The sequence below is a fragment of the Amphibalanus amphitrite genome, unplaced genomic scaffold (assembly GCF_019059575.1).
Source record: "Amphibalanus amphitrite isolate SeventyFive unplaced genomic scaffold, NRLGWU_Aamphi_draft 000016F_arrow, whole genome shotgun sequence".
NCBI lineage: Eukaryota > Metazoa > Arthropoda > Thecostraca > Balanomorpha > Balanidae > Amphibalanus > Amphibalanus amphitrite.
In genome coordinates, this window is record NW_024881512.1 from 1025291 (window position 1) to 1037992 (window position 12702).

Consider the following 12702-nt stretch of genomic DNA (forward strand, 5'->3'; position numbering starts at 1 on the left):
GATGCCTATTTCCAAACAAATGGACTTTAAAGTAGCACTGTAGCGAATTCGTTAGGCCGGTTGGTTTGGCAGACAGGGCCGGAGCAATGAAGGGAATTAATGGACACCATTCGACCTCCTGTCCGCCCGCTTCAAGCTTCGGTGAAGTAAATAATTCAGGGAAAAGAATTGCTGAAGGCTCCAGTCCAACACGCAGGCAGTCAGCGAAACTGCTGAAAGGAGTCTACTAGTGTCTCGGAGCACATTCATACTGCACGAATACAGCACCCGGTTCAGAGCTAACTCAGTTTTATGACTCAACTAAGATTTTTTGAAGGGGTCATTAGCTGCTCTTTTATCGGCGTGAAGAAACCGCAAGCAAATAATTTCAAGTCGAACATTCGACCATGTTCTCGATTGTTTTTGTGAGCTCCTAAATGGAACCGAATTGACAACCGTCTTATTTTCTTGTTTGTTACCACGTACCAAAGAGCCATAACACAGAACGCAGCCGGAAATCAGTTCAGCGTGGCACATTGTTTAGTTTAACGTATCCCTACATGCGCACACATTCTGGTATCAAGTCGCCCGGCGTTGAGACCCAGCGTTGTTTACTGGCGTGAGTGCTGAGCCCGCGGACCGATACACTCTGGCCTGATTGGTATACCGCTCGGCCATTGAGCCATCTGCGGTCAATGGGTGCTCGTTGTCTCGGTCAGTGGTCCAATTTCCGATCAGCCCCGACACGCTCCACCGATCAGCCTGTTCTGTACAGCAGTGGTCCGAGGCGAGAACAGACCACCCTTCTCGGACGCCGCGCAACAACTAGTAATGGACCGGAGCAGGTGATACACAGACGCCAATCAAACAGCCCTTGCCCTCACACGCGCCGCTAGCGGTAGGCACACAAATAAACTCTCATCTGGGCTAGATATCGCTTAGCATTGGTCTAATTTGACAACCTGCAATTTACGTTCATTTATGTCAAAAATTAGGACGTGTTTGATTCAGGAGTTATACGTGTCAGGACGTCCGTCAAGCAGAGAATGATGCCTGTACTCGATACAGAACATAGGCGACATCGTGCAAGTCGTGGTCATTAACAAGTCTCTTTCTACATAGTAATTATGGTAAGTGCGTGGATAGGCGTCTGTATCAATATCGACGACTTAATTTACGCGTGGTCACACTAGGTGGAAAGATGTATGTAGGTTAAGTGGTCGGTAACCTGCACGCATATACCTACACCATAGACATGCGTTCCTCACATTAAGTACATAAAGCATCGGAGTATACACTATACACTGTACAATTGATTTGTGGTCATTTTTGCTCGCAGCCTGCGCTTCAATCAGAGCTGGTAAGCTATTAGCTTGACTGCAGCGTCTTAGAATCACCGACTACTTTTAAAATCGGCATCCTGTCCCTATATAGTAGGTTCGTAGAGCGTTTGAATCCCGGAGGCGGAGGTGACAGCTTGGGTTCGAGTCCCTCCGGCGCTCGATATATGAAACTGCTAACGTTGGCGGTCACTGGTCTACGGGCAGTGGGAGCAGTCGCGGTCGGCTAAAGTCAGTGAATGGGACGGACCGTGTCCGCTGATGTGGACTGTGGTCACGGTATACTTGTAAATTAGCTTGTAAGATATACTTGTCTATAAACAGCTTCTAAATTAGCTCAGAAATAAAAAAGTTCCAGTTGAATAATACAGTTGTTCTGTATTGGAAAGTTTTATCTTGAAATGAGTCATTAATACACGTGCACGCAATGCATTTTCTTCATCTGAAGTGTGGCTTTGGTCGTAACCTGCAACTGTGAGAGTTCAGCAGCACATAAGCTATGTTTCGCTTTATCTCATTCTGCTGCGATAATCAACTCCCATTAACCCAGCCAACACCTCTATTCATTTTGACTGCTTCTTAGTCTACGAGCGCGATAAAATAGCAGGACATGTATAAATAGAGCTCGTTCCGTCCCCCTTTTCTGTTCTCATCAGCCGGTCAAAACACCGCTAACAATGTGAGACTGTATTATCGTGGCACACTTGACAAGCACAATACCAACACGCTCGCCCCGCGACCACAAACAGCACAGCGCGGCTGACGCAGCCATGCACATCCCGCGTCATCAGAGCGTCATTAGGGCGTCATCCGGCGGCGGCGGCGGCGGAGCGGAGGCCCCTCCGGCTCCGCTCCCCGCCGCCCGGCTCGGGCCGGTCCGCAGAGCGCCGGCCGCCGTGCAGGACGGGCGGAGGTGCCCCGCCGGCCGGCCGGGCCCCGGTCCACGCCACCAGGCAGTCCGCATAGAGAGCGAGGGTGATCCAGCCTCGGTCACCGCGTCCCGGCAGATTGAGTGCTAAAGGTGCCGCCCGGTCGGCCCAGCCCCGGCCAGTCCGGCGCCAGCAGCCCAGCCTCCGCTGACCGGCCACCGGCTGACCGAGCCGACCAGGCTGCCCTCAGATCGGCCCACACGGGCCGTGTTTGTTAATCTGTTTATAATCTATCAGTCCTGGTCATCAAAATATCGGGGCCTCGTCCAAATGACTGGCCTGTGTTTGCGGCCCGGCGGTCTCAGTCTGGCCCTCCCTCACCCTTCCCGCGTTCCCCGGGTCGCTCGCCGTCCGCGCCCGCCCGGTGGTGCTCGCTGGACGGGCTCGGCGCGGCCGTTCCGGCGGCCGCACCGCCTCACGCGCCGCCCAGCCGTGGCACAAAGTGGTTTCCGGAGCGCACCCGTCGGCCGCGGGAGCAGCTGCCGCCGAACCGGCAGCCGGCAGAGCGCTTCACGTCGCCCAGGCGAGGCGCCTCCCAGTTGGCCCGCTTCGACATCCCTGCCGGAGACAGGCTGCGTTAGAGGCTACTGAGAGTGGTGGGCTACGTCAGAGGCTACCGAGCGTGTCGTGTTACCATGGACGGCGGATAAAGAAATAGACAGAATCATTTACAAGGCACGTTGGGATAGCAACACAACACTTCTAATAGACATCACTATTGAGTGACGTCCCTGTAAATTCATATTTGCGCCACAGGCACACTTCAGTGTCCATCTTCTACAGCTTCGTTTTTTCATGCGGCGTCACACTGGAACGTAATCATTTAATGATATTTCGTTGATATACAATGGAGCTCAAATATCAAAATTGGAAAACACACCTTTTGCCGGTGGACAGTAACTGATTATAATCAATTGGGTTTGAAGGTTTCAGATGCATTGGTTATTTGGAGGGGACTTTCGAAAACCATTCTGCTAATTGCACATTTACAACAGACCTCTCTGCGCTGCATGTAGCAATGGAAGTGAGCACATGGTGTTACCTCCACTCATCTGCTATTCATGCCACGTTCTCACACGCTGACAACTCGATTACAAGCCGACTTACGGCTGCCCGAGTGTTTTCCGGACCACTCTGTCACTGACCGTGACCAACCTATCTCCGTCCGTTACCCTCTGCCACCTCCACCCCTCTCAGACTACCTCCGCCTCTTAACCTTATAGGCCTACCCTGCCCCTTACATTCTGTCACTTCCGTCCATTACATTCAGACACTCCCGCCCTTCACCATCAGCCCTCACTCTCAGTCCCGCCGCCCCTTATCCGTCCCTCACCACCACAGGCCACAACCGTCCCTCGCCCCCGGCCCCGCCGTCCCTTACCCGGCCCCGCCGTCCCTTACCCTCGATCTGGTCGTCTGCCTGCGCCGGGAGGTCCTCCTGCTCGTCCTCGGCCCACGGCGCCGCCTCCTGCTCCATTTCCTCCAGCACCGACTTCTTGCCGACCCGCGGGTACGGGATCAGGCTCTGCCGCTTGTCCACGGCGCCGTCCAGCCGGCCCACCCGCGGGAACGGCACCAGGCCCATCGAGCCGCGGCCCACGCGCGGAAACGGCACCAGGCCCATGGCGCGCCCCACGCGGGGGAACGGCACCAGGCCCATGGCCTGGGCGCGGCCCACGCGCGGGAACGGCACCAGGCCCATGGTGCGGGACCGTTTGCCGACGCGGGGGAAGGGCACCAGGCCGAGGCTGCTGCGCCCGGAGCGGGTCAGCCCGTCCAGGGGCAGCTGCACGTACCGCGGCTTGTCGTCGCCGTCTGCCGGACAGAGGGGGCGGGGAGCGTCAGACAGGGGTGCGTCAGACAGGGTGCGGCAGACAGGGTGCGGCAGACGGGGTGCGGCAGACGGGGTGCATCAGACAGGGGTGCGGCAGACAGGGCTGGTGTGTAAGTCATCGGACGCAGAGACATGACAGGATCAGTTAGGGACTGCGGTATGATCTGCTGTATGTAGCTGCGTCGGACCGGTACGGGAGAATGATCCGTCGAAGAGCAGGGACAGGACTGGATGATTTCGTGTAACCTCGTCATAGTTGTTGACTTTCCCATGCAGTATATCTTCCAAGATAATGACTGACGCAAATGAGCTCGATACTCTACAAGATGTTGTCGGCAGAAGGTGATAACTGTGGCTACTGTGACATGAGTGTTTACATCACTCTCGCCAGCGATTACAATCAGAGCCTCTATGGCTTCAGCGATTGAAACACACGAAACACCTCAACATTCGAAGATGAGAAGCGATCGGTAATCGACGCGTATGGCTATTGGCCAGGGTCGGATCAGTAGCTTCAAATGGGTAGGTTAGCAGCTGATTCGGTTCCATATAAATCTTATAAAAGGTGTGTTATCAAATGTCATGCTTTTACTTCATTGGAGAGAAAGTGAAAGGAAGCGACATTTTGATAAATATATCATAAAGCAACCACATTGCCCAATAGATTCATTGAACATATTACATACGAGCACAATCTCGTAAGCACAATCTGTACTTTGAGACACATGAAACGGCAGCGCATTTCGTGCCGACATATTTTTTGCGCTACTGTGATCCAATCAGTCTCGTCTATATTTTTGGCTTTTAACTACTAGAATCTCTAACAATGACGCGAATGGGCGTTTCTAAACATTGGTGAGGGAAGATGGGATAGAAATTGCTATATTTTTGCCAGCTTTTTACCGGAATAAATCAATGAGATTCATGCTATCACTCATTATTTTTATCTTCAGCTGCTAATATGTATGAGCTAATATGCCTAGAATTATTTTGCTATGTGTGAGAAATGTAATAGAATAAAGACGTTTCAAAGTTCACGGTCTTCTAATGGCATCTGACAAAACTGCAAGGAAGAGCGCATTACATCTTACTGCCCATAACATCCTGGTATGGAGTCTGGACAGTTCAAACTCAAGGAACCAAAGAGTAAAGTAGCACCACTCTCTGGGTTTTGCTACACCCTATGACACGAGTCTCAGCATTGGGTCGCATATCTTCAGAACCTCATCAAACTGTTGTCACTTTGAGAGTGAGTTGTCGCCAAGTCTTCAACAGGCAGTGACTGTGAACTGATCACATTAATTCCACCACCGTATGCAGTTTGAACTGACCGAAAGTCTCCGCGCTGTGATTGTAAATGTTGCGGTCAATTTATGACTGTCGAAGGTGACTGTGCGTGGCATCTTTCACCGACCAGTGCATTGTTTAAGTACAGTGGAAGCTACTTTCACCGGACGTTTTACCTATTGATCAAATATTTCACGGCTCATACAACGTGACGATGTTTATTTGGTTGTTTGCTCGGCCTGCCTGTTCATAACGGTAATCTCTGATCAGCGAAAGGTGCTGTCAAGGGGGTGTGGAACAAGGCTTTGTCCGATCTGACACCAGCGTGCCCCCCACTCCCATTACGCTGATTAGGGCTGACTGCTGACGTACCTACTGCTCTCGATCGAACGCTGAAATGTCCACATCCTGTACGGTTAAAAAGCCAGACTGAAATTACGATCATTAAATAAATGGAGGGTGCAAAAAACATCGGAGCAGTAGTTGTGCAACAATTAATATCTTGACGAATTTGACGAAAACGCTGGTCTACAATGGTTTTATGAGATAGACTACAGGGTTTCTAAAACCTAAAAAGCCATTAACTCTGCGACACAAACGTCGCATTCCTTCGCCGGATTTATACACGGGCCGTCATAAGAAATTGCATCAGATCCGAAGGAGCCGCTGGTGGTTGGGCTGATTATCCACGGCTCGTCAAAGGGCACGGCGTCGCTGCTCCTTGTCTGACCACGGTGCACCCACTCGCGTTAATTCTGCATGGTGCCTACCGCCAATACGTTTGATCAATATCCAGTAGGTACCTGTTGGCAAACGGCCAGTCCAATGGCACTGCAAAGATCTACAGAACGATTTCCTCTATCTGGAGCTGGCTGCAACGAGCTTACAGACGGGCAAAGTGTCTCGGAAATATCGTGGATAATTATCAATTCATTTGTAAGTGTCCATAGAGCGCTGGCCATTTATTGTTCAGGGTATAGCGTTTGAGCAATTAACGACAAGCAGCCCGTTAATAAGGCGAAAGGTCGGTCGTCGGACACTCTTTTGTGATAAGCAATAAAAGCAAACATTAACCCGCGCACCGACGGGGGTCTGCGCCAACTTCGTACCGACGGGGGGGGGGGGCGGATGACCGCCCCCCCCCCTGAGATCTCGAGAATGAAGCAAGATAGCGACAAGCGGTAAACGGCATCGGATACGCACGGACAAGGTCTACAATTTTTACAAAGGTCATTTTCAGGTCAGGTCAAAGATGACGTCACAGGGGTCAAAAAAGTCAAAATGGCGGCGCTAGATATGGGGAGAGTTTTTCTCGAATAACTTTCGAACTAGTCAAGATAGGAACAAACTAAGGGCACCATCGTGATCCTCTCGTCAATCTGCATCGAATGATGTATATGTTGACCTCGAAAGGTCAAGATCAAAGGTTGACCTCAGGTCACGTGACCTCGAGGTCATCATATATATCATTCGATGCGTCTTGACGAGCTGAACACAATGAGACCATCCGCGCGGCTGTATCTTGTTCCTGTACGGAGTTATTGGCAAAAAACCACTGGTGACCTTTGATGACGTCACATGACCTTACAGCTGCCCAACAGCAAAACAGACCTCAAGGTAGTGAAGGTTGATCGTATATGAAGTCATGTATGGTATATGGGGCCATTCCGACCCGTTTTAGTGGTAAAAACAGGGAGTTGATTTTTTCCCATTGACTTATAATGGGGAGGTCGCGAAATTGACCTGACCTTAGGTCACTGACATCAAAATTCCGAGATATACAAATTGTAGCTACTAATGACCTCATAACATCCTGCGACTTTCAAAGGCTTCCGACATCTACTGTAGCTCTGGCACGGTGACAAAGTTGCAAAAAAGTGATTTGAGGTTGGGTCATTCAAAGTGACCTGGTGACCTGACCTAAAAAGTTAGGAGGTTCAAACTTGCACACCATGTGTAAAATTGATGAGAGAATAGTCGTACCAAATTTCGCGGCGCTACACGCCGCGGTTTTCCCGCTATTCGCGAAAAACCTCAGGGGGGGCGGATATCCGCCCCCCCCGTCGGTGCGCGTGTTAATACAACCCCGACTAATCTGAATTCATTGGATAGCCTGTTCATATGCTTGCAGGAAGGCAAATCGTTTGCGAATGAAAATTGCCTCCATTGGGCTCAATGGTGATGGTGATACAGGATTCGTATCCCACAAGCCTATGGCTACTACCACAGGACAGTAAGGCTGCATAGCTCAGACAGGCTGGATGTCAGATGTGAATGGTATGGACAATATTGTATTGGAAGGCGGGGAGGAAGGGTGCCAGTGCAAATTCTATGTTCAATGCTTGATACATCGACAACGTGTTTCAGGGAAGGTGTGGCCCGAAATAGACTTCTTGTGGTTTTTCGAGAACAAAAGGAAAACTGCTATGAAGAAAGTCTGTTTCAAACTGCTCACAAGTGCATGAGGAATCGAAATCCGGGGAGTTTTTGGAAATTGGAGAAACCTTTTCGGGAGTATGCTCCCCAGCAAAGTCCCAGATCGCCTTTCCATGGATCCGTCAGCGGTTTACTGATATGTGTTCTGGTAGGTGGTAGCTCGGCTGCCAATGCCGATAACCGAAAATGCACGTTACTTAGGCAGGACGCATGCGATTTAGATAAACGTTCACCACATATATTCTTAATCAGTCACACGCCACTTTTCCATTATGTTCTGCTACCCTCGACCAGACTCATTTATTCCTTTGACTTGAACGGGATAATTTAACGCAACAATTTCTAGCCAATACCTAGAAAATTTCAACTTTTGGCGATGATTACGATGATATATAATGCAAAAACCATGTACCACTTCTTCCCTTTTATTTTCTCACCACCCAATACTTGTATGTTTGTTAATGTCAGAAACAATATGTAAATGGCTTGTCATTCATTTGAAATTAGGTTACAGCCAGAAGTTGTTTGTCAGAGACACTTCATACAGATACAGAACGTTAATAGTTTTCCATAGACCCCTACACATCGATATATGGTGTCTCCCATTCACACATGTCTAAAGGCAATACGAAGGCAATATGTGTCACTTAAGACATAGGTACACAATACACATACAATCAAAATGCACAAAGCTGTGTGTTTCATAATGCTTGCTGTGATATCGGTGACATTCTCTATAAACAGTGAACGTCCCGGGGACCAGACCCCTGCGACCTTCCGGTTTACAAGTGCAGTTGTTTTCGCTCACTGGTTGCGACGAGGCTGTTGTTGTACGCTAGTTGTTCCCATTGATAAAACGTACATACGTGGCGATAAGCGTACAGTTAAATATGCAGTGTTTGTGTCACTCTTTGGCCATACGCAGCAACGAAACAGAAAGGCTGTGCATTGTGCAAAGCGACTTCTAGTTCTAGGTAGCTCAATCCTTGAGCCTCAAGGTGAAGACAAAGTTAGGGTCAAAACTCGAGTCCACAAGCGGTCCAAGTGAAATTACAGCCCTCGGCTATAAAGAATAGGCGTTTCGGTGTCAATTGGCAAAGTGATAACATTTTTAAACTACATTTTTTAATTAAATATTTACATAACATATTAAATTATAGTTTTAAGAAATAAGACCTTTATTGGTTGCATCCTGTTCCTCAATTTGAATTGGAGCCTCGCACTTATAGGGGGTCAAACTGACCCCCCTCTTTTTTTAAAAAAAAAACTCGCGCAAATAGCGGCTGATCGTGATGAAACTTTCAGTTCCCTCGAGTTATTCAATTTTACAGCTACCCTGAAAATTTCATGACCCTGACTCAAATGACCTTTGACTTGTGACCTACTTCTCGAGATCATGTTTGGCCGGAATCGCGATTCGGCGTATGTCGGCCCACATTAGCCACGCGTTTGCAGTCTTTTTGTGATTTTAAACGCTCAAACACGAGAAATGATATTGGTCCCATGTATAATGGTGGGTGTTTAGGTCACGTAAAGGTCAGATCAGGTAATTGACCTTTCATGACCCTGGTTCATTCTTTCGAGTTTTGTATGCTCCCGGGTAGTTTTTGGAGCTGATTTCGAATTTAGGAACCATTGGAACATTAACGAAGTAGTTCAGTGCCTTCGTAAATGTTACGAAGCTGTCAGTGATGGTTAACACCTACTTTGAATATCCGGCAGGACGCCTACTGGTTGGCCTGACCGGACCTGACCCAACCTGGCCCAAATGCATGAAAACATCATCTGTGATCAAAACTAACATGAAATTCGTGATCAGCTCCCCGAAAAAAACCCTAAGCCAACCTCACTTTACGCAGTTCTGACAGGTCCTGATTTTCCCGACTTTTGGGTCATTGAGCTAGCCTGGAAGGTCAGCCAATTACCTAGAACCTTAAAATTGGGTACCATCGGTTTCCGCTGGTCACGGGCAGCACGTTTTTTTCTGAGAAGCTCTAACTCGATCAGGGGCCGAACGGCAAGGGACGGGATCAAACGGACTCCCCCTCTAAATTCGCGGCTGGTAAGACACAAATGCGGGCGAGGGTTAAAGCTCGACTTATTTACACTTGCTGTCATTCCACCGCGCTGACGTGCATCAAATGCAAACCCAAATCATAGGTATTTGGTGTGAAAAATGAGTATATAATTAGGCAAAATAACCATAAACAGATGCACCAAAAGCAAATAAAACTTATCCGAGTGCAACACTTACCAAGCGAATACAAAGAAGAAGACCATGAGTAAACATAACACTTTGTCCAAAGTCGCAGTCGACACCGTCCTGTTGAAAGACACAAAATAACCGCGTTGATGCTTTTGCTGAGCAAACGGATAACGATTTTAGTGGTTCAGAAACATTTTTGCTTGTGAAGGTAAATCATTCTAAGCCTTCTAATGGGGAGACAAGGTTTGGAGCCAGCCCAGCCAAATTTGCATTGAAAGGCGTTCAGACTACATTGTTCTGGCCTTTTATCTATAAGTGCAGCAATGGCACTTGATAACACTTAAGAATGATAAGCAAGTCAGATAAAGAATGATCAAATGGTGTCGGCTTGTCCAGCATTGCGACCAAAACCAACGTGGATATTTTTGGGTTTCGGAATGCAACTACTCAGTTTTAAGGAAGTCTCGAATGTCAAATGTAAAAAAGCAATATCCTACGTGGTTTTACATTTTTATTCATTTTTGTCTTTATGTTTGTTTTAAATGTTTGTGTGCGTGCCGACATGCAGGCTGGGCCTGTGCCAGGGCGAGGCCAAGCAGTGCTTATGTGTTTGTTGATGTGTTTGTTTTGCTAGCTGCGGACCGGTTGGTGGCTAGTGAACAGTGTTTGTGTGTTGGCTGATGTGTGTTTGCTGTGGACCTGCGAGCTGAGTGACTGTAAGTGAGCAGTGTTTGTGTGTGTGTGTTTGTGTTTGTAGCTGACCTGCGGGCTGGGCGGCAGTCAGCGCCAGGGCTTCACTGGTTTGTATAGGTAGTGTTTGTATGTGTCTTTATGTGTTTGTTTGCTAACCTGCGAGCTGGGCGGCGGTGTCAGGTGAGCAGTGTTTGTGTGTGTGTGTGTTTGTGTGTTTGTGGCTGACCTGCGGGCTGGGCGGCCGTCAGCGCCAGGGCGGCGGCCAGCAGCAGCAGCCGGCCGGCGGCGGGCGAGCAGGGCAGACCGGCCATGCTGGGTGTCGGCGGCGGCGGTGAGCGGCGAGCACTGCTGGCTCTCGACGGCCGCCGCCGCGCTACATCAACCCCGCGGCGAGCACGTGGGCCGCAGCGCCGCCCCGGCGCCGCCCATTGGTCGACACTCCGTGACGTCACGCGGCGACCCGGCCCGGTCAGGATCTGCGACCCACGTACCCTGCATCGGTCGGCTAATTGTCTGCTCAATTGGGAGCTGCTGAGCCCCGGCGCCGCCGTAACGAACGCCGCCGAATCGCCGGTGCTTTGTGAGCCTACATTGCCGATGCCGGTTAGCGTCACGACTTGATCACATGCTGTGCCCCCTCTCCCTCCATTCGGCCTCCCGGCCGCCCCGCCGCAGCTTTGGACCGCCCCTGCCCACACTGGGTCCAGGCACACCTAATAGGAGATGACGGATATTGCTATTCTTACATGCGGGTCACAATTTATGGTGCGTGTGCACGCCGGTTTTTTTTTATGTCGCGGAAACGGTCCAGCTCTGACAGTTCGTATTTTCATATCTTTTTGGTCCCTTCAGCCCTTCAGAGCTCCTGCCGTGTTCCATGTGGCTATTGACCTGAGCCTATATGGTACCACTGGCGGCAAGTGCATCGCGTAACGGCCCTGGAGTTTCCTAAATTCTCAGCTGTTCCCTCGCTGAAAGTGCCACTCATTGGCTCCCAGCACGGCCGCTATGGAAAAAGCTTTTCGGGCGTTATTAGCAGCTGGTAGCGATGCGTCGAAAAGAGCTTTGTTGGAGAGAGTGTGAGCGCGGAACTTAGTTGTAAGCACGCAGTCGCGTTGGGTTTGGGTTCTAAAGATCCTATAATAGTGTTGCAAGTCATGAAAAGGAGCGTTGATTAATGAAAAGCCTTGTGCGCCTTGACTCTTCAGTTAGCAAGGCGTAATTGTAAAAATCGCGTTTGACTATAATCGCGTTTGTGGCTGCATTTCGTCGGCAAATGCCAAATGCCAAATTGCTTACTTGCCCCATAACTTAATTGCGTCTCGGATAGGCGATCGGTGTTTTCATCAGCAGCCTATATGCGTAGAACTAACCATGCTACAATTCAGATGATAAACAAGTACGGAAGTGGACGGTGAAACGACACTCTTGATTGAGAAACCAGTATTTTACTACGGAAAGATGTCTGTTCCCAGTTCCAATTGATTATTTTTGACGCGCGAATCAAAATAGCCATGTGTTCATGGATGATTGCAAGATGTTAATACCTACATACATACATACATACAATTATATTCACTTGGTATCTGTGAATGCATTTGATTCATGTTTCTTACTTACTCGCGAAACCGGTCTCATTAGCAAAAAGTCACTCTACCCTCTAACTCAGCCGCGGAGGGCACTTAATCGGAACTGAAATAAAACTTCAATTTTTGTTTTAGAGTAAAATAATATACATATGTGCAAGTCGGATTATTGCCTGCGTAGCTATAGGAGTAGTCACCGGCAGTCATGCTTCTTACGTTTGAAGAGATACTCCGCACCTGTTTACGTACAGTAGTGTTTTCAGCTGTTGGACGGATTATATGGCTTCCGTGATTGAAAAATGGGACCTGAGGGGACTAAACTTCTAACGAAATGGTCTTGATGCTCACGAGCGGGTGGTCACATCACTGAAACAGCTCTCTTTCAGCAGCATTTACGACCGATTCGGGGTTT

General features: G+C 49.2%; 1 protein-coding gene across 1 annotated transcript; it reads right to left on the reverse strand.

Annotated features, from left to right (window-relative positions):
• Positions 1 to 1991: 1991 nt before the first annotated feature.
• LOC122387389 lies at positions 1992 to 11049 on the reverse strand. The gene is made up of 3 exons (XM_043377547.1): positions 10931 to 11049; positions 3650 to 4063; positions 1992 to 2806 (listed from the first exon to the last, which is right to left on the reverse strand). Exons 1-3 carry the CDS (start codon positions 11013 to 11015, stop codon positions 2664 to 2666), a joined length of 642 nt encoding a protein of 213 aa, XP_043233482.1. The 5' UTR covers positions 11016 to 11049; the 3' UTR covers positions 1992 to 2663.
• Positions 11050 to 12702: the final 1653 nt, after the last annotated feature.